The sequence below is a fragment of the Ovis canadensis genome, chromosome 2, assembly GCF_042477335.2.
Source record: "Ovis canadensis isolate MfBH-ARS-UI-01 breed Bighorn chromosome 2, ARS-UI_OviCan_v2, whole genome shotgun sequence".
Classification (NCBI taxonomy): Eukaryota; Metazoa; Chordata; class Mammalia; order Artiodactyla; family Bovidae; genus Ovis; species Ovis canadensis.
Window position 1 is genome coordinate 66,453,881 of NC_091246.1, and position 23,315 is coordinate 66,477,195.

A 23,315-nucleotide genomic window follows, 5' to 3' on the forward strand; every position below is an offset into this window, starting at 1 on the left:
AAAACCAGAGAAAGACAACATGAAAAAAAGAAAACTACAGGCCAATATCACTGATGAACATAGATGCAACAATTCTCAACAAAATTTTAGCAAGCAGAATTCAGCAACACATCAAAAAGCCCATACACCATGATCAAGTTGGGTTTATTCCAGGAATGCAAGGATTCTTCAATATATGCAAATCAACCAATGTGATACACCATATTAACAAATTGAAAGATTAAAACCATATGATAATCTCAATAGATGTAGAAAAAGCCTTTGACAAAATTCAGCACCCATTTATGATGAAAACTCTTCAAAAATTAGGTATAGAAGGAAGCTACCTCAACATGGTAAAAGCCATACATGATAAGCCTCAGCAAATATTATTCTCAGTGGTGAAAAACTGAAAGCATTGTAACTAAGTTCAGGAACAAGACAAGGGTGTCCACTTTGACTGCTGTTATTCAACATTGTTCTGGAAGTCCTAGCGACAGCAATCAAATAAGAAAAAGAAACGAAAGAAATCCAGATTGGAAAAGAAGTAAAGCTCTCACTGTTTGCAGATGGTATGATATTATATATATTATACCCTAAAGATAGTATCAGAAAATTATTAGAGCTAACCAGTGAATTTAGCAAAGTTGCAGGATACAAAATCAATACACAGAAATCACTTGCATTTCTATATACTAACAATGGAAAATCAGAAAGAGAAATTAAGGAATCAATCCCATTCACAAAAAGAATTAAATGTCTAGGAATAAACTTATCTAAAGTGACAAAAGAACTGTACACAGAAAATTATAAGACACTGATGAAAGAAATCATAGACAACATAAACAGATGGAGAGATATTCCATGTTCCTGGGTAGGAAGAATCAATATTGTGAAAATGACTATACTACCAAATGAAATCTACAGATTCAATGCAATCCCTAGTAAATTACCAATGGCATTTTTCACAGAACTAGAACAAAAAGTTTCACAATTCATACGGAAACACAAAAGACCCCAAATAGCCAAAGCAGTCTTGAGAAAGAAGAATGGAGCTGGAGGAATTAAGCTTCCTGATTTCAGATTATACTACAAAGCTACAGTCATCAAGATAGTATGGTACTGGCACAAAAACAGAAATATAGACAAGATAGTAAGCTGAGAAATAAACCCATGCACCTATGAGTACCTTATTTTTGACAAAGGAGGCAAGAATATACAATGGGGCAAATATACAATATACAGTGGGGCTTCTTCAATAAATGGCGCTGGGAAAACCGGACAGCTACATGTAAACGAATGAAATTAGAACACTTCCTAACACTATACACAAAGATAGACTCAAAATAGATTAAAGACCTAAATGTAAGACCAGAAACTATAAAACTCTTAGAGGAAAACATAGGAAGAACACTAAATGACATAAATCAAAGCAGGATCCTCTATGACCCACCTCCTAGAGTAATGTAAATAAAAACAAAAGTAAACAGATGGGACCTGATTAAACTTTTAAAGCTTCCTAAAGCACAGCAAAGGAAACTATATGCAAGGTGAAAAGACAACCATCAAAATAAGAGAAAATAATAGCAATGAAACAACTTACAAAGGATTAATTTCCAAAATGTACAAGCAGGTCATACAACTCAATGCCAGAAAAACAAACAACCCAATCAAAAAGTGGGAAAGAGACCTAAATAGACATTTCTCCAAAGAAGACATATAGATGGCTAAAAAACATGAAAAGATGCTCAACATTGCTCATTATTAGAAAAATGCAAATCAAAACTACAATGAGATATCACCTCACACTGGTCAGTATGGCCATAATGAAAAAGTCTACAAACAATTAATCCTGGAGAGAGTGTGGAGAAAAGGGAATGCTCTTGCACTATTGTGTGGGAATGTAAATTGATACAGCCACTATGGAAGATGGTATGAAGATTCCTTAAAAAACTAGGAATAAAATCACCATCAGTTCAGTTCAATTCAGTCGCTCAGTCATGTCTGACGCTTTGTGACCCCATGAATTACAGCACACTGGGCCTCCCTGTCCATCAACAACTCCCGGAGTTCAGTCAAACTCATGTCCATCGAGTCGGTGATGCCATCCAGCCATCTCATCCTCTGTCATCCCCTTCTCCTCCTGCCCCCAATCCCTCACCATCAGAGTCTTTTCCAATGAGTCAACTCTTCGCATGAGGTGCCAAAGTATTGGAGTTTCAGCTTCAACATCAGTCCTTCCAATGAACACCCAGGACTGATCTCCTTTAGGATGGACTGGTTGGATCTCCTTGCAGTCCAAGGGACTCTCAAGAGTCTTCTCCAACACCACAGTTCAAAAGCATCAATTCTTCAGTGCTCAGCTTTCTTCACAGTCTAACTCTCACATCCATACATGACCACTGGAAAAACCATAGCCTTGATTAGATGGACTTTTGCTGGCAAAGTAATGTCTCTGCTTTTCAATATGCTATCTAGGTTCATCATAACTTTCCTTCCAAGGAGTAAGCGTCTTTTAATTTCATGGCTGCAATCACCATCTGCAGTGATTTGGGAGCCCCCAGAAATAAAGTCTGACACTGCTTCCACTGTTTCCCCATCTACTTCCCATGAAGTGATGGGACCAGATGCCATGATCTTCATTTTCTGAATGTTGAGCTTTAAGCCAACCTTTTCACTCTCCTCTTTCACTTTCATCAAGAGGCACTTTAGCTCCTCTTCACTTTCTGCCATAAGCGTGGTGTCATCTGCATATCTGAACTTATTGATATTTCTCCCAGCAATCTCAATTCCAGCTTGGGCTTCTTCCAGCCCCATATGACCCAGCAATCCCACTCCTAGGCCTATACCATGAGGAAACCAAAACTGAAAAAGACACATGTATCCCGTTGTTCAGTGCAGCACTATTTACAATAGCTATAACATGGAAGTAACCTATGTGTCCATTGGCAGGTGAATGGATAAAGAAGTTGTGGTACATATACACAATGGAATATTACTCAGCCATAAAAATGAACATATTTGAGTCAGTTCTAATGAGGTGGCTGAGCCTAGAACCTATTATACAGAGTGAAGTGAGTCAGAAAGACAAAGATAAATATCATATTCTAGAGTACATATATGGAATCTAGAAAAATGGTACCGAAGAATTTATTTACAGGGCAGCAATGGAGAAACAAACATAGAGAATAGACTTATGGACATGGGGAGAGGGGAAGAGAGGGTGAGATGTATGGAAAGAGTAACATGGAAAATTACATTACCATATGTAAAATAGATAGCAAACAAGAATTCACTGTATGGTTCAGGAAACTCAGACAGGGGCTCCATATCAACCTAGAGGGATAGGATGGAAAGGGAGATGGAAGAGAGGTTCAGGAGGGAGAGGGATATGTGTATACCTATGGCTAATTCATGTTGAGGTTTGACAGAAAACAACAAAATTCTGTAAAGTAAGTATCCTTTAATTTAAAAAAAAGGAAAAAAAGAAAAAGATGCGGTTTCATTCTGTGATGGTGAAGAAAATAAGATAAAACTACCTTATGGCAGAAAGTGAAGAACTAAAGGACCTCTTGATGAAAATGAAAGAGGAGAGTGAAAATGTTGGCTTAAACCTCAACATTCAGAAAACTAAGATCATGGCATCTGGTCCCATCACTTCATGGCAAAGAGGTGGGGAAACAGTGGAAACAGTGGCTGACTTTATTTTGGGGGGCTGCAAAATCACTGCAGATGATGACTGCAGCCATGAAATTAGAAGACGCTTACTCCTTGGAAGGAAAGTTATGACCAACCTAGACAGCATATTAAAAAGCAGAGACATTAACTTGTCAACAAACTTCCATCTAGTCAAGGCTATGGTTTTTCTAGTAGTCATGTATGGATGTGCGAGTTGGACTATAAAGAAAGCTGAGCACTGAAGAATTGATGCTTTTGAACTGTGGTGTTGGAGAAGACTCTTGAGAGTCCCTTGGACTGCAAGGAGATCCAACCAGTCCATCCTAAAGGAGATCAGTCCTGGGTGTTCATTGGAAGGACTGATGTTGAAGCTGAAACTCCAATACTTTGGCCACCTGATGCGAAGGGCTGACTCATTCGAAAAGACCCTGATGCTAGGAAAGAATGAGGGCAGGAGGAGAAGGGGACAACAGAGGATGAGGTGGTTAGATGGCATCACCGACTCAATGGACATGAGTTTGGGTAAACTCCAAGAGTTGTTGATGGACAGGGAGGCCTGAAGTGCTGCAGCCCATGGGGTCACAAAGAGTCGGACACAACTGAGCGAATGAACTGAACTGAACCCCAAAAAACCCACACTAAAATTTATTACACCCTAATAAAAAGCCCATACGGTGTTGATCTATAAGAACCATCTGTTGTCCTGCATATTCTCCTGAGTGATATCTACTTATTTTATAAAAGTACAGAAGATAATACATGTGAACACAATAGTGTCCTTCCTGAGATGGAAAATATTGCTTTCAGTAAAATTGAATTTCACCCATCTGGTTGGTTGACAAGATGATAGATGACAAATATTCTTGATTCTACCAGCGAAGACCATGAAGCTTAAAAAGAAATTTCTAGAAATATTGCTGGACCACTGGCAGATGTCACACTGGTATCCAGTAAGGTAGATCACCTAGCAATGTAATTTATGAAAGTTCAGTTCAGTTCAGTCACTCAGTCGTGTCCGACTCTTTGCGACCCCATGAATTACAGCACGCCAGGCCTCCCTGTCCATCACCAACTCCCAGAGTTCACCCAAACTCATGTCTATCGAGTCGCTGATGCCACCCGGCCATCTCATCCTCTGTCGTCCCCTTCTCCTCCGGCCCCCAATCCCTCCCAGAATCAGGGTCTTTGCCAGTGAGTCAACTCTTCGCATGAGGTGGCCAAAGTATTGGAGTTTCAGCTTCAGCATCAGTCCTTCCAATGAACACCCAGGATGATCTCCTTTAGGATGGACTGGTTGGATCTCCTTGCAGTCCAAGGGACTCTCAAGAGTCCTCTCCAACACCACTTTAATAATAAGCAAATCTTAGTTTTACAAACAATAAGATAAAGCAGTTTATAAAGACAAAAGGCAATTATATTAGTTATATATGTAGCTGTGTAACATATTACCACAAGACCCAGTGACTGAAAACCACAGATGTTGATTATCTCAGTTTCTGTGGGTTGGGAATCCCAGAGCAGCCTGGAAGAATGCCTCTGGCTGGTGCCTCTGGCTCAGGGTACCCACATGACAGGGTCCCACAGTCATGTGGACAGCAGGTGCAGTCATGTCAGGCTCATCTGGGGGAGATCTGCCTCCGATCTGTCTCACTTGGATACTACCAAGCCTCACATCCTCTCTGGCTCTTGACCAGAGACATCAGTTCTTCACCAAAAGACTCACTTTCTTTCCCCAGAGTGGAAATAGCCAAGAAGGAGAGAGGGTGACAAAGCGTTCCTAAGACAGAAGGCACAGTCTTTCTAGAACCCCATCTCAACAGTTATATCCCATCACTTCTGCCATGGTCTAGTCTTTAAGAGTCACTCAGTCCAGCCCACATGGGGAGGAGTTACCCAAAGGCATGAATACTGGGAAGCAGGAGAGAAGGAGACCATCATGGAGGTGCTGTTACAGTAGCCACTGTCTCCAAGCTCCTTATTTTATAGAAGCAGAAACCCATCTGAATGTTGGTCTGGACTCTACCACTCACCTTCAGGCCTTTGCAGGGTGGTTGTTATGATGCTTCTAAAAGGGCTGTGACAACTGTCCAGCAAAGGAAAATGGAAGGGCTTAATTTGCTTTTCTCATGGGTAGCAGAGTCAGCTCTTCACATGAGGTGGCCAATGTACTGGAGTTTCAGCTTTAGCATCAGTCCTTCCAATGAACACCCAGGACTGATCTTTATGATGGACTGGTTGGATCTCCTTGCAGTCCAAGGGACTCTCAAGAGTCTTCTTCAGCGCTCAGCTTTCTTCACAGCCCAACTCTCACATACATACATGACCACTAGAAAAACCATAGCCTTGACTAGACGGACCTTTGTTGGCAAAGTAATGTCTCTGCTTTTGAATATGCTATCTAGGTTGGTCATAGCTTTCCTTCCAAGGAGTAAGTGTCCATGGCTGCAGTCACCATCTGCAGTGATTTTGGAGCCAAAAACATAAAGTCTGACACTGTTTCCACTGTTTCCCCATCTATTTGCCATGAAGTGATGGGACCAGATGCCATGATCTTCGTTTTCTGAATGTTGAGCTTCAAGCCAACATTTTCCCTCTCCTCTTTCACTTTCATCAAGACGGTTTTTAGTTCCTCTTCACTTTCTGCCATAAGCATGGTGTCATCTGCATATCTGAGGTTATTGATATTTCTCCTGGCAATCTTGATTCCAGCTTGTGCTTCTTCCAGCCCAGCATTTCTCATGATATACTCTACATATAAGTTAAATAAGCAGGGTGACAATATACAGCCTTGACATACTGCTTTTCCTATTTGGAACCAGTCTGTTGTTCCTGTCCAGTTCTAACTGTTGCTTCCTGACCTGCATATAGGTTTCTCAAGAGGCAGGTCAGGTGATCTGGTATTCCCATCTCTTTCAGAATTTTCCACAGTTTATCGTGATCCACACAGTCAAAGGCTTTGGCATAGTCAATAAAGCAGAAATAGATGTTTTTCTGGAACTCTTGCTTTTTCGATGATCCAGCGGATGTTAGCAATTTGAACTCTGGTTCCTCTGCCTTTTCTAAAACCAGCTTGAACATCTGGAAGTTCACAGTTCACATATTGCTGAAGCCTGTCTTGGAGAATTTTGAGCATAACTTTACTAGTGTATGAGATGAGTGCAATTGTGCGGTAGTTTGAGCATTCTTTGGTATTGCCTTTCTTTGGGATTGGAATGAAAACAGACCTTTTCCAGTCCTGTGGCCATGGCTGTTTTCCAAATTTGCTGGCATATTGAATACAGCACTTTCATAGCATCCTCTTTCAGGATTTGAAATAGCTCAACTGGAATTCCATCACCTCCACTAGCTTTGTTCATAGTGATGCTTCCTAAGGCCCACTTGACTTCACATTCCAGGATGTCTGGCTCTAGGTGAGTGATCACACCATCGTGATTATCTTGGTCATGAAGATCTTTTTTATATAGTTCTTCTGTGTATTCTTGCCACCTCTTCTTAATATCTTCTGCTTCTGTTAGGTCCATACCATTTCTGTCCTTTATCAAGCCCATCTTTGCATGAAATGTTCCCTTGGTATCTCTAATTTTCTTGAAGAGATCTCTAGTCTTTCCCATTCTGTTCTTTTCCTCTATTTCTTTGCATTGATCACTGAGGAAGGCTTTCTTATCTCTCCTTGCTATTCTTTGGCACTCTGCATTCAGATGCTTATATCTTTCCTTTTCTCCTTTGCTTTTCGCCTCTCTTCTTTTCACAGCTATTTGTAAGGCCTCCCAGACAGCCATTTTGCTTTTTTGCATTTCTTTTCCATGGGGATGGTCTCGATCCCTGTCTCCTGTACAATGTCACGAACCTCATTCCATAGTTCATCAGGCACTCTGTCTATCAGATCTAGTCCCTTAAATCTATTTTTCACTTCCACTGTATAATCATAAGGGTTTTTATTTAGGTCATACCTGAATGGTCTAGTGGTTTTCCCTACTTTCTTCAATCTAAGTCTGAATTTGGCAATAAAGAGTTCATGATCTGAGCCACAGTCAGCTCCCGGTCTTGTTTTTGCTGACTATATAGAGCTTCTCCATCTTTGACTGCAAGGATATAATCAAATTTCGGTGTTGACCATCTGGTGATGTCCATGTGTAGAGTCTCCTCTTGTGTTGTTGAAAGAGGGTATTTGCTATGACCAGTGCATTCTCTTGGCAAAACTCTATTAGCCTTTGCCCTGCTTCATTCCATATTCCAAGGCCAAATTTGCCTGTTACCCCAGGTGTTTCTTGACTTTCTACTTTTGCATTCAGTCCCCTATAATGAAAAGGACATCTTTTTAGGGTGTTAGTTCTAAAAGGTCTTGTAGGTCTTCATAAAACCATTCAGCTTCAGCTTTTTCAGAGTTACTGGTTGGGGAATAGGCTTGGATTACTGTGATATTGAATGGTTTGCCTTGGAAATGAACAGAGATCATTCTGTCGTTTTTGAGATTGCATCCAAGTACTGCATTTCGGACTCTTGTGTTGACCATGATGGCTACTCCATTTCTTCTAAGGGGTTCCTGCCCACAGTAGTAGATACAATGGTCATCTGAGTTAAATTCACCCATTCCAGTCCATTTTAGTTTGCTGATTCCTAGAATGTCGACATTCACTCTTGCCATCTCCTATTTGACCACTTCCAATTTGCCTTGATTCATGGACCTAACATTCTAGGTTCCTATGCAATATTGCTCTTTACAGCATTGGACCTTGCTTCTATCACCAGTCACATCCACAAATGGGTAATGTTTTTGCTTTGGCTCCATCCCTTCATTCTTTCCGGAGTTATTTCTCTACTGATCTCCAGTAGCATATTGGGCACTTACTGACCTGGGGAGTTCCTCTTTCAGTATCCTATCATTTTGCCTTTTCATACTGTTCATGGGGTTCTCAAGGCAGAATACTGAAGTGGTTTGCCATTCCCTTCTCCAGTGGACCAAATTCTGTCAGACCTCTCCACCGTGACCTGCCCGTCCTGGGTGGCCCCACATGGCATGGCTTAGTTTCATTGAGTTAGACAAGGCTGTAGTCCATGTGATCAGATTGACTAGTTTTCTGTGATTATGGTTTCAGTGTGTCTGCCCTCTGATGCCCTCTCGCAACACCTACCGTCTTACTTGGGTTTCTCTTACCTTGGACATGGGGTATCTCTTCATGGGGTATCTTTATGAAAGAGATAGCATCAACTGTCGGTAAGAGAACCAAAAGCAGGAGATAGTAGGTAACAGGCTGTCATCTAGTTTCAGCCCTGTTCTTCCCTGCTGGCTCAGATGGTAAATAATTTGTCTGTGTTGCAAGAGACTTGGGTTTGATCCCTGACTTGGGAAGATCCCCTGGAGAAGGAAATGGCTACCCACTCCAATATTCTTGCCTGGAGAATTCCATGGACAGAAGAGCCTGGTGGGCTATAGTCCATGGTGTCACAAAGAGTTGGACACTACTGAGTGACTTTCAGTTTTTTGCTTTCCAGTCCTGTAGACAGCCCCACTGAAATTTCCCCCAGAAAATTAGATGAAGCATTTAGCCTGTTCCTGTTTTTTCCCTCATCATAAAATCAGCTGGTCACTTTTTCGTGTCCTCCCTGTGTGTCAGCTTAGAATCACAATGTGCTCTTTAGACTATGACGGAGATTCCAGACATGTACCTGAGGAGACTTGATTGGGTTCATGACCAGTATTCAACAATTACCATATTGTGACATGACTTACATGCTAAAACAAACCAAGAAAAGATAAAACAAAACAACAGTATCCAAAGCTTATGTTCACCAAATGATTTCACTTGCACCACCTACTTATTTGAGACAGCACTGCCTTGGGACCTGTACAGCATCAAAAGAATAAATTATAAATATGGGAAACATAGGCAAAACACTCTATGACATAAATCACAGCCAGATTCTCTATGACCCACCTCCCAGAGTAATGGAAATAAAAGCAAATATAAACAAATGGGACCTAGTTAAACTTAAAAGCTTTTGCACAATGAAGGAAACTATAAGCAAGGTGAAAAGAAAGCCTTCAGAATGGGAGAAAATAATAGCAAATGAAGAAACTGACAAAAGAATTAATGTCAAAAATATACAAGCAGCTCCTGCAGCTCAACTCCAGAAAAATAAACGACCCAATCAAAAAATGGGCCAATGAACTAAACAGACATTTCTCCAAAGAAGACATACAGATGGATAACAAACACATGAAAAGATGCTCAACATCACTCATTATTAGAGAAATGCAAATCAAAACCACAATGAGGTACCATCTCACACAGGTCAGAATGGCTGCGATCAAAAAGTCTACAAACAATAAATGCTGGAGAGGGTGCGGAGAAAAGGGAACCCTCTTACACTGTTGATGGGAATGCAAACTAGTACAGCCACTATGGAGAACAGTGTGGAGATTCCTTCAAAAATTGGGAATAGAACTGCCATATGACCCATCAGTCCCACTGCTGGGCATACACACTGAGGAAACCAGAATTGAAAGAGACAGGTGTACCCCAATGTTCATCACAGCACTGTTTACAATAGCCAGGACATGGAAGCAACCTAGATGTCCATCAGCAGATGAATGGATAAGAAAGCTGTGGTACATATATACAATGGAATATTATTACTCAGCCATTAAAAAGAATGCATTTGAATCAGTCCTAATGAGGTGGATGAAACTGGAGCCTATTATATATAGAGCAAGTAAGTCAGAAAGAAAAACACCAATACAGTATATTAATGCATATATATGGAATTTAGAAAGATGGTAACAATAACCCTGTATGTGAGACAGCAAAAGAGACACAGATGTAAAGAACAGTCTTTTGGACTCTGTGGGAGAAGGTGAGGGTGGGATGATTTGAGAGAATAGCATTGATATATGTTTATTACAATATGTGAAACAGATCACCAGTCCAGGTTTGATGCATGAGACAGAGTTCTCAGGGCTTGTGCACTGGGATGACCCTGAGGGATGGGATGGGGAGAAAAGTGGGAGGAGGGTTCAGAATGGGGAACACATGTACACCCATGGCTGATTCATGTCAGTATATGGCAAAACCACTACAATATTGTAAAGTAATTAGCCTCCAATTAGAATAAATAATTTAAAAAATAAAAATAACAGAAGCTAAACTGGGAGAAAGTGATGAGGTCAATCTATATTTCAAGACCCTTTTTTCAAAAAATAAGAGCTTAAATTCTTTACGGTGGCTCGTGGTGGTTTTGCCGCTAAGTCGTGTCGGACTCTTTGCAACCCCATGGTCTATAGCCCACCAGGCTCCTCTGTCCATGAGATTCTCCAGGCAAGAATACTGGAGTGGATTGCCATTGCCTTCTCCAGGGGATTTTCCCCACCCAGGGACTGAACCTGGGTCTCCTGCACTGCAGGAGGATTCTTTACCAACTGAGTCACTGAGGCTTCCCTGGTGGCTCAGATAGGAAAATATCTGCCTGCAATGCAGAAACCTGGGTTTCATCCATGAGTTGGGAAGATCCCCTGGAGAAGGGAATGACAACCCACTACAGTATTCCTGCCTGGAGAATTCTATGGACAGAGGAGCCTGGCTGGCTATAGTCCATGGGATTGCAAAGAGTCAGACATGACAAAAACTTTCAGTGGTAGTAGTGGTGCCAATAGAGATGGGACTTCTGACCTTGCTTGTAGCTGCTCTGCCTCCGTGTGTGAAGTCTGCCCTTTCACCATATACATGTGTCTCTTCCCATTACGATTTTGGTGCAACCGGCTTTATGAGAGTTGCTACCCTCTCTGCAGCACTTTTACTAATGGAATTGGAGGCCATTACAACACATCTGATTTAAGGACAACACAAGCTTCCTTTTAACTACAACTAACTGCTTATGTAATGTATGCATTTTTTAAATAAAATACTCATTTCTAGTTATGAGATTCGTTTCTAGTGACAAGATCCCCAAACTTCTGGGAATCTATCCTAATGACAGAATGAATTAGCCATAAATATACATATGTCCCCTCCCTCTTGACCTAGGCATGTTTGAATTTCCTTTGATTTTTATTCTTTCCTCCATGTAAATCAGCATGTTCATTACTAGAAGCCCATACCTTTGGCAAAACGTTAGCTTTAAGAGTTTTGTCAGCAAAGGGCGTTCACTTTTGAAATGCTGGAAATCAAATAGGAGTAACCTTTAGGTGCATAGTTTGCCAGTCATCCAGCTGCATTGTCCTCTTCCCTATACTAAGTGGCCTTTGATTGTGCCAAAGTGAAAACTGAAGCCACTATCTGCTCAAAGACCTTTAATTACCAACCAGGATTCCTGTTAGGATCCTTATCAAGGGGTTTGTATTATTCTATATCTTGATGAACGTGGATTTTTGCACTTTCTATTAATCCCTCAATTATTTTGAATTATCTGGAACATTAATGATTCATCAGGGAAATATTCTGCTACGCTGATGATTTTTAAAAGTCATTGCATTGTGATGATTGAATTACTTACAAGTCTGATTCTTTCCTTCTTTTCCTGCTTCTATCCTCAGGAAACATATCTCCAGACTTTATTAAGTAATTTAATGAGTAAATAAGAAATATTTTAGAGATGTGTCCTTTAAGGAATTTCCAGATGTAGCATGTTTGATGTCTTTAAATCTATTGGTTAACATTATTATTGTTTAACTTTTCTAAATTCCTAAAAAAAATCATATGAACTTTGCTGATTATCTGTTGTGTAGCTATGGTATTTCTCTAAAATTCTCAGACATGTTACAAAGCATTTGTTAAACTCAGATATCATCTCTTCCATATCTAACACAGCATGAAATGATTGTGAAAATGTTCCTTTCTATTTTTGATAGATTGAGCCAAAGTGTTTTTGCAGCTTATGGATGTCTTTCAGTTTGATATCATGGTTATTTTCATTTTCAAAAGCCAGCCTCAATCTCCATGTCTACTTTCACAGATTTATTGCTCACTGTGACATAAATATAAATCACAAATTAAGCTAATTTATGATTAAAGGGAGTCAGTTTAATTTTCTCAGTATTTTTTTTTCTGTGCCTTTATCTTATTCAACTATACCTGCAGGCTTGTATAAGTGGGAAGTCCATGATTAATTCAGCCACAAAATCTCTTATTTTGTTATTTAGGTGGTAACTGTACTTGTTTGCTGCTCAGAAAATGAACTAGACATTCTTCAAACATAAAATTACTTATCCCAAATCATTTCTATATTTCTGGGTCTTTTTTCATTTTTCTGTAATATATTCTTGCTTCAAGTCTTTGTCTAAACTATGATTTAATCCAAAAGGCACCAAAGTCTCAAACACTGTGGTGAAACATATGGGTTAATACTTTTGGGTTAATTGGTGCCACCTATATCTCATAAAAGTCATATTAATACTTTTGCTGTTGTTCAGTCACTAAGTCATGTCTGACTCTGCAACCCCCTGGACTGCAGCACACCAGGCTTCCCTGTCCTTCACTGTTTCCCAGAGATTGCTCAAATTCATGTCTGTTTAGTCAGCAGTGCTATCTAACTATCTCATCCTCTCCTGCCCTCTTCTCCTTTTGCATTCAATCTTTCCAAGCATCAGGGTCTTTTCCAATGAGTCGGCTCTTCGCATCAGATGGCCAAAGTATTGGGGCTTCAGCTTCAGCATCAGTTCCTCCAGTGAATATTCAGGGTTGATTTCCTTTAGGATTGACTGATTTGATCTCCCTGCAATCCAAGGGACTCTCAAGAGTCTTCTCCAGCACTAAAATTCGAAAACATCAATTCTTCAGCACTCAGCCTTATTTATGGTCCAACTCTCATATGCATACATGACTACTGGAAGAACTATAGCTTTCACTATACAGACATTTGTCAGTAAAGTGATGTCTTGGTTTTATTACACTGTCTAGGTTTGTCATAGGTTTTCTTCCAAGGAGCAAGCATCTTTTAATTTCATGGCTACAGTCACCATCTGCAGTGATTTTGGAGCCCAAGAAAATAAAGTCTGTCACTATTTCCATTTTTTCCCCCATCTATTTGCCATGAAGTGATGGGACCAGATGTCATGATCTTAGTGTTTTGAATGTTGAGTTTTAAGCCAAGTGTTTTACTCTCCTCTTTTATTTATTACATATTGATTATATATTTTAAATATTAACACTAAAGCTTCAATAATTTCTAAAACTCAGTCTGCCTAGTTTCTATCACATAATGTTTGACTAAGTGCTTAGCAGTAATATAGTGTCCAGGAGACTCTTGCGTTAAAATTTACTCTTAATGCTTAAAATACACTCGATCTGTAGCCTAACAGTCCTGTTCACTTTAGCTGTTACCATTTGTGTGTGGAATGTGATACTTTTTACTTTTTGGTTTCTCCAAACCAGTTTCCTGAACACAACTGTTTGGTGATGATTTATCTGCTTAACGAATATTTACTGAGCAGGGACTAGCAATCTTGTCTGCACATGAATCTCTCTTTAAAACAAAGAGACATATGTGCAAATAAGGGCAATGAAGGGTTAAAGTAGTATGCTAGACAGCCTTACAGAGTATCATAAATACACAAAGAGAAGTGAGGGTTCCAATCCTAATGCTATAGAAAGGCTTCTTCAGTAGTATATGTCAATGAAATTCTTGTAGTTTGCTCACTAAGCAGAAGAAGGGCTTTCCAAAAAGAAAGAACTGAATGAACAAAGACTAAGAGGCTAGAAACAACATCCAAACCCCTGAAAGGATTAAGTTTTTCAGCACAAGGTGGGCATCAGGTGTGTGGGGTTGGGTCATGGCTGTGGTGGTGGGAGAGGATGCAAGGGCATGGTGGTGAAGATGTAGTCAGCAAGAGACAAGACAAAAGAGATTGCCAGGAATGGAATACCAGCATTCCTTGAATGCCCTGCTAAGAATTTTTAGTTTTGTACCATAAATAATTGAAGCCATTAAAATTTTTATAAGAAGGGTTATATAATCAGGAAGATTGCTTAAATAGCTGCATGGGGAATAGAATGGAAAGACCATTACTGAAACAACTGGAGTAGTTAAGGTACTTTGAACAATGCTGTGATAGTGGGGATGGAGAAAGACAACGGTGAGAAGCACTGCGGTATGTCATTTTCCACAATCTGACATGTCATATGTTAAGTTACTTTCCCTCTGTCTCTCCTCACTAGACTACACTCTGTGAAGGCAGGACTTGTTTGTCAGTTAAATTCACTGCTTTGTTCCCAGATCCTAAACAGTGCCTAGCACAGAGAAGCTCAGCAAAGGTGTGTTCAGTGAATCACTTGTATGCAGAGGGTGAGAGTGACAAATTCTTGACTTGAAAGGGGTGCAAAATGAAGCAAGAACTGAAGCAGAGAAGCTGGTTGGCAGATAGGATGAAGGGCAGAGAACAGCAAAATCATCTCATCTTGAACAACTGAACTTGCATTCATGTGGGAATCAGAATTCCACCCAAGCTAAGGCAGTCTGTCCACAAGCGAGCTAAAGACATAAAATGTCAAACTGAACTCGGGGGAAAGTTGTGTTTTTCTTTAACAAAAATGTTTGATGTTTGTTGTTTTGAAATCTTGAAGAACGCATTAATTTCTCTATATTTCATAGTGTTTTGACAAGATAACCAACCATGTCAACTCAATTTTAGGCTGCATGTGGAAAATACCAGTCTTACAAGAAAATCAGGCTTCATTTACTAAATTGCCTTTAAAATAATTACATTAATGACTTCTACCTAATTTAAAATTTTTTCCTATTAAAATTTGCATTAACAAGATTTGATAGAATGAACACACATGACTATCTCTTCTACCCTTCGAAATGACAAGAAAACCAAAATGACAAAAAATATATTCCTTAAATGCATCCCTATCAGAGCTCAGCATGGACAAAGGTGGAAAAGGGTAACATATTAGGAGATAAGAAATTTTAAGTAATTTCTGGATTATTAAGAGCAGGTATAGAAACTATAGTTTTCTAAATAATTAAGATATTTCACTTATCATAAAGGATCAAAATAAAGATAGCAGGAGAGTCCTGGGATTAGAATCAGAATAATGTAAGAGCTCCTCTCAGATTAACTAGGCCAAGAAGTTCCATACCTACAAATTTCATCCTATAGATACATTCAGCCATGTGCATACAAGGGTATCCCCTGTAGTGGTGCTAATGTTGACAAAAGATTGGGAACAACCCATATATTCATTAATAGAAGTACATGCATATAATGAAACATTAAACACTGAACAGATAATGGTACACATCTCTTTGTGGCTGAATGGAATGGTCTCCAGAATAGATTGCCAAGTGGAAAAAAAAGTGAAGTATAAAGCAGCATGTACAACTTGCCACCACTTATGTGAAAGGGAGACACGTGTACTTCTCTATATATGTGTATAGAGCATCTCTGCAACTAATAATGCTGGCTACCTTTCTAAAGGGGTGCTGGAAAACTGACAATAGAAATGATACAGTTAATTTTCACCAAATATTTTTCTATATGTTAGAATTGGTTTTGCCATGTGTATGTATTATATATGCAAATATATGATACTGTCAAAGGAAAAGGAAGGTGCAGAAGGGAAATGATAAAAAAATCTCGACAATGGAAAACAAAAATATGACGAAAGAAAACACACAAAAAATAGTAATTAAATGTAGCTGAATTCATTTCTGCCTTTGAGAGAGAGGTTCTATTTGAGTTTTAGAAAAGATACCTAGCCTTGCTGTTTACAAGATACACACCTAAAACAAAATGACCACAGAAAAGTGACAATCAGATGGAATAATATACCAGACACATCCTGATCTCCTATAAGTGTATGTGTGACAACTACAATATTAGTGTAAAACAAAATACAATACAAAGAAACAGCATTAAATAGGAAAAGGAGACATTATATGCTGATTAAAAGTTCAATCTACCAAGAACAGATTGTCACAAATTTTTTTATCAATATGTATATATTTATAAAAAGTTTCAAAACATACAAAGGAAATAATGCTTACTTTCAAGGAATAACTGTGACCTAATAGGAGATTTTAACATGAGTAATCAGAAAGAAGAAACAAGTAAATATGTAGATATTTGAATAAAAAGTAGTATGTAATCTATATATAATATTGAACTTGTACCCAGCAAGTAGGGAGTAAACACTTTTTTCGAACAAAATAATACATTTAGAAAATGTTATAAATATATATGTACATATACTCTCTAGTATTAAAACAATTTTAAGAGAAAATAAATTGCATATAGTTTAAAGTAATGAAAATTGCATAAGGCATATAAAAACATGTGAGATACATGAACATATAAATGGATTTGTTAGGAACAATGAAAACAAATTGACCAGGAAGTCAACTTCTAGGAAAAGAACAGCTAAGGAAGCAAAAGCAGAAGAAATAATGAGCAGAGAATAGTAACTTCAAATTTTAAGTAATACTATTGATCAATAAAATGAAAATCTGATTCTTTAAAATGACAGTGATTTTGATCAAATGAAAGAGGAATGAAAAAACGTCCATAGATTTATAAATATAAAGGAGATTTTTAAATAAGAGAATTACGTGTATAATTGTATACCAACAAACTTGAAAATCTAGATGAAATCTTTGACTACATCAGAAAATATATAAAACTGAGCCTAGGAGAGGCAGAAAATCTAAACTGATTAATAGCTGTTGAAAATTTACAAAGAAGATCAGTGATCTATCCCTAAAAATGCTTCAGTGCTAGATAGCTTATAAACATTCTTCTAAATCTGCCTGTAGAATTCCCTCATTACACTTATTGTTCTGGGGCATAGGTAAATTTAAAAAGCTTCCCAATTCATACCGAAAATATACCGTAACCCTTATACAAAAACCAAGAGGAATGGTGACATATACCAACCTCACTTACTAACATAATTACAAAGATTCTAAATAAAATAATAGCAAATAATATTTTGCTAATTGTTGTTAAATAATAATACATTAATTAATTGTTTTTATTACTTATTTAACAACAATTAGCAAAATATTATATGCTACTATTTCAGAAATACGTGAACTGTGAAATTCCAGATGTTCAAACTGGTTTTAGAAAAGGCAGAGGAACCAGAGATCAAATTGCCAATATTCGCTGGACAATCGAAAAAGCAAGGGAGTTCAGAAAAACATCTATTTCTGCTTTATTGGCTATGCCAAAGCCTTTGACTGTGTGGATCACGATAAACTGTGGAAAATTCTGAAAGAGATGGGAATACCAGACCCCCTGACCTGCCTCTTGAGAAACCTGTATGCACATCAGGAAGCAACAGTTAGAACTGGACATGGAACAACAGACTGGCTCCAAATAGGAAAAGGAGTATGTTAAGGCCGTATATTGTCACCCTGCTTATTTAACTTATATGCAGAGTATACCATGAGAAATCCTGGGTTGGATGAAGCACAAGCTGAAATCAAGATTACTGGGAGAAATAATTAATAATCTCAGATATGCAGATAACTCCACCTTTATGGCAGAAAGGGAAGAACTAAAGAGCCTCTTGATGAAAGTGAAAGAGGAGAGACAAAAAGTTGGCCTAAAGCTCAACATTCAGAAGACTAAGATCATGACATCCGGTCCCATCACTTCATGGGACACAGATGGGGAAACAGTGGCTGATGTTATTCTGAGGGGCTCCAAAATCATTGCAGATGGTGATTGCAGCCATGAAATTAAAAGACACTTACTCCTTGGAAGGAAAATTATGACCAACCTAGATAGCATATTAAAAAGCAGAAACATTACTTTGCCAACAAATGTGCATCTAGTCAAGGCTATGGTTTTTCCAGTAGACATGTATGGATGTGAGAGTTGGACTATAAAGAAAGCTGAGCACCAAAGAATTGATGCTTTTGAACTGCGGTGTTGGAGAAGACTCTTGAGAGTCCCTTGGACTGCAAGGAGATCCAACCAGTCCATCCTAAAGGAGATGAGTTCTGGGTATTCATTGGAAGGACTGATGCTGAAGCTCCAATACTTTGGCCACCTGATGCAAAGAACTGACTCATTGGAAAAGACCCTGATGCTGGGAAAGATTGAGGGCAGGAGGAGAAGGGGATGACAGAGGACAGAATGGTTGGATGGCATCATCGACTGAATGGACACGAGTTTGGGTGAACTCCAGGAGTTGGTGATGGACAGGGAGGCCTGGCGTGCTGCATTCCATGGGGTTGCAAAGAGTCAGTCATGACTGAGTTACTGAACTGAACTGAATAATACATTAAAACCAAGAAACTTTATATCAACCTATAATATGCCAAAACTACTATTTCAATTCACATCTCCACCAGGAATACTTAAGAATATCTGATTTTCTGCATCTTTGCTACCACCAAGGGTGGTGGGTGAAGATGACTCTGGCTTTCTTGTTTGACTCGTCTTTTTTTCTGCGAAAGACGTATAAGTTGAGTGATAGTTTAAATACTTTAACTTCAATTTTAAATTTAAAGATTTAGAGGAGTGGAGGTATAATATATCAGGTCAACTCAAGGGAAAATTATGAAATAAATTTCATCTCTGGATCCTTCAGTCTCCCTCTGCTCAGACTCTTTCTGGGGTCCTTAGATTCTTCAGTCTAAGCATACCAGGATGGGGGCATGGACAGGTGGACAGCTATTCCCTCCACACCAGCTTTCCAGAAAATCTGTGATGCCCCAGAGCACAATGCCACCTCAGGTTCCTTGATAAACAATAGCACAAATGTCTGTGTCTCCACCACCCCCACCCCGAAATCCTTTAGGTTTACTCCATACTGTAAACCTTCCTTTCCCCTCCTCAAAGCTGTTTCAAAGAAAGCCTGGTAATCTGTTATTTCAGAATAAATTTAATTTAGCTATTTGCTGCCTCAGAAGAATTTGCATCTGAAGTGGGATCTCTAATTAGTCGGTGGAATTTAGGCATCTGCAGAACAAGTAGGTGAGATGTTTAAGGAGTTCGATTTGATGCCTAATTTCTGAATTCTTCTAAAACAATAAGAGATGTTATTCTGATAGTCTGCAATTTGCTACCAGCTCAGGACACAATAATACCTTTCAGACATTAGCCAGCCCTGGCTTAAAAGTTAAAGGTCTAGCCAAAATTCCACTTCTGCATCTTGGTTCTCTCTGCAGTGAGAAACTTGAAGCACACTTCAAGTTTTCTTCCCAATTCAGGCACTCCTGAGTTCAAACCAGAGAACTGCCCCTCATCTCCCAAGTGGATTTTCTGGAGTTATTAAGAGCTGTTTGGGAGAATGTCTTGATGGCACTTTGGCCAAACTTGTGCTTATGCAGAAGCAGATTTTAGTACAAACCTGCTGGAGCCGGAGGTACTGCCTCCACCCTGTCAGAGGTCAGCTCCAAGCTGTGGCCTGGAGGCCAAACACATCACTTAGGTGGATTTTGCCGGGCTCCCTCTATATCTTTTACATTTCTCAATTCAAAAGCCTATGAGGCTTTTCAACTTGTAATCTCTGCCTTACACTCACCCCAGGCTCTGAACAGATATGAATCGTTAAGCAGCTATTAACCCATTCGAGTCAGGTGCTCAAAGATCTTGTTCCTTTCCTTAGTTCTTCCCAGTATTTAAGGCACAAGATAGAAATGAGACAGCTACTGACTTCCTGGCATAGCTGTCCTTCTAAGTTGATGCTGACCATAAACAAATGACTCTGTCCCCAGGCAGTGGGCTAGAGGATTTCTAAACAACTGATAGTTTAACAGTGTGTGAGTCTAGGTACCTGTGCTCTTCATTGTGGTAAAAAATTTAGAATTATATATTGTTGAATTTCTAAGTCATGTCTGACTCTTTGCGACCCATTGACTGAAGCACACAAGGCTTCCCTGTCCTTAACCATCTTCCCCAGAATTACGTGTTAGCCAATCCTATGAAGTTTACTTCCTATGTAGTTAGAAATAAGTAAGCCCTATGAGTTCCCCATTTTACAGATAAAGAAACTTGACGTCTAAAGCAATTGAATACAGTAGTAATTCAATCAATGTAGGTATTCAAATAATCTTTTGGCTTCCTTAAGTAGCTTCCCTCTGACTTGAAAAAAAATCTTTGTTATCATTAAGCATGTTTTAATCCTTCACTGCTACCTCTGTACTCTCTGCCTCCTCATTCATCCCCAAAGAATACTTTTCTTACCAAAATTAAAAAGAAAAATGTAATTTTATTGCCTGCTTTTTCATTCTTACCACCTGCATACTGCTAAGTCATTCTCAAAAAGGTTTAAGGTTGCTGAGAGGACTGAAGGATCTAGAGGCATCACAGTATTGAAACCCTTGAGTAGCTATTGCTAGGAGAGAATGTAGTGATGGCTATATTGTACGCAAGCATAAACACACAAACGCATACAGACAAACACATGCACAAATGCACATGGTACCTTTACTGAAGGGCATACTAACTTTTAAAACACTTAATTTCTCAACCCAGTTTAAATTATGGCTTACACATTTTTGAAAATCTGGTAAGTTTTTATTTCTAAAGCTGAAATTATAAAAGGGGACATTTCCCTTTGTGTCTGGTTTCAGAGATTGTAACCATAATCAGTGAATTATCTAAATCGGTTTCTGTTCGGAGGATATTGAGGCATCTCCCTCTTAATGGATTGCAGAGGCCTCTAATTGAATTCTTGCCATATATGCTTTCTCTGTGGTTAAAAATCTACCTTATAGATATTAAGACAATCTGTGTTCAAATACCGTCTCATTGATTTAATTTCTCTTGAGGAAAAAAAAAATGTATTGCTAATGGTCACCTTGTCTCAAATTGCAGATTACAGTATTTCGGATGGGATCAGAAGGACACCAGGACATTGATTTAGCCATCCTGACGGCTTTGCTCAAAGGTAAAGAGTTTCTATATACAGGGAGTACAAAAGTAATTTAAATGGATTAGACAGCAATCTTATGTCTCCTAATAGTGGATATAATCCCAAATAATACCATGACACATCCAATTATTGATACCATAAGGACTTCTCTTTTAAGACATTCTTTTTTTGTTTTTTAATTGAAGAGTAATTGCTTTACAGAATTTTGTTGCTTTCTGTCAAACCTCAACATGAATCAGCCGTAGGTATACATATATCCCCCTTCCTTTTGAACCTCCCTCCCATCTCTCTCCCCATCCCACCCATCTAGGTTAACACAGAGCCCCTGTTTGAATTCCCGAGACTTACAGCAAATTCCCTTTGGCTATCTATTTTACATATGGTAATGTAAGTTTCCATGTTACTCTCTCCATACATCTCCATACATTCTTAATGCTATTACATTTCCCTATAATAGGCCTATTATAGTGTGACTTGATTTCAGAAATTTTATAAATTTTTAAAAACTTTCATTTATTTAATTTTGGGCTGTGCTGGTCTTCGTTGCTGCACAGGCTTTTCTGTAGTCGTAGCAAGCAGGGGCTACTCTCTAATGGTGGCATGCGAGTTTCTAATTGTGGAGGTTTCTTTTGTTGTGGAGCATGGATTCTAGGGCACTTGGTCTTCAGTAGTTGCAACCTGAGGGCTCAGTAGTTGGGGTTTCCAAGCACTAGGACACAGGCTTAGTTGCTCCATGGCGTTGTGATATCTTCCCAGGGATTGAACCTGTGTCTTCTGCATTGGCAAGTGGATGTTTACCACTGAACCACCAGGGAAGCCACTCAGTAAAATTTAGATGTACTACAATTCAATCATGTCTATTGAATCATAAAAAATTATGAAGTAAAAGGCATGCCTTGTCCCTTGATAGAAAAAAGTTAAACACCGCATTTATCTCCTTGAACCAAAACTCATGGTAAATGGAGATGTGGCCCAATTATCAGTTAAAATATTAGTCATCTTAATATCTTCTATTCAAAATATTTTCTTGGTCTTTCACCAGTTTGTGAGGCAAGTGTACTTCACCTTCAAATTAGTCTTAGAATTTATTTATTTTCCAACTGTTCTGTATGTGACAGACCATATTAAATGCATTTTATATTATAACCAAGTAGTTACACATATGTAGTTAGAAAGCTGAAATAAAGTAAATAAAATAGTATTTACATTTACTATATGCAATGAATTTGGATATTTTCAATTCTAACCTATTCTGTTCTTTTTAATGCTAATTATATCCCACCAAATTGATTTATGACACACTAATGGGTCATAACCTGCAGTTTTAAAAACACGGTCATAGAAGATTAAAGGAAATTATGATTGCTCTCAGAAATTAACATTTCTAATCACTATAATGAACATTACTTATGCAGCAGTAGATGCTAATGGGAATTTATGCCATTAAAATATTATGGTGTGTCAACTCTATTTTGTGCAGGCTTTGAAATGCTCTCTGATTTTAACCCAGTTGATTTGTAAAGGATATCAAGTGTAATGCTTTTGCTGACTTCCTTAGAGGCCAAGAATATATTTATATCAGTTTCAAACTCTTTTAGTTTGTTAAATTTTTCTTCCCATGTATTTTAAAACTTATGCCTGGACAAGTAGCATGGTTTACCATTTAATTTTTATAATTATGCTTAGTTTTCAATTATCTAACATATAAGGAACCTTTGTGCAATTCAGTTTTTATTCTATCATCTGAGAAAATCAGAAGTAAGGTGGAAAGAGGAAGACAAGAGAGAGAGATGAAACTAAGCACTGCTCCATAGATTCAGCACCTAGGGGAGA

At 38.6% G+C, this 23,315-nt stretch overlaps 1 protein-coding gene across 2 annotated transcripts in view; it reads left to right on the forward strand.

The window, feature by feature from the left end:
• The window catches only part of TRPM3 (transient receptor potential cation channel subfamily M member 3), a 596,910-nt gene that overhangs the window by 444,064 nt on the left and 129,531 nt on the right, over nt 1-23,315 (forward strand). For both annotated transcript variants that reach the window (XM_069574093.1, XM_069574094.1), the window contains one exon: nt 21,425-21,497. In XM_069574093.1, the coding sequence (XP_069430194.1) occupies nt 21,425-21,497 (73 nt within the window). The remainder of the gene's footprint in view (nt 1-21,424; nt 21,498-23,315) is intronic.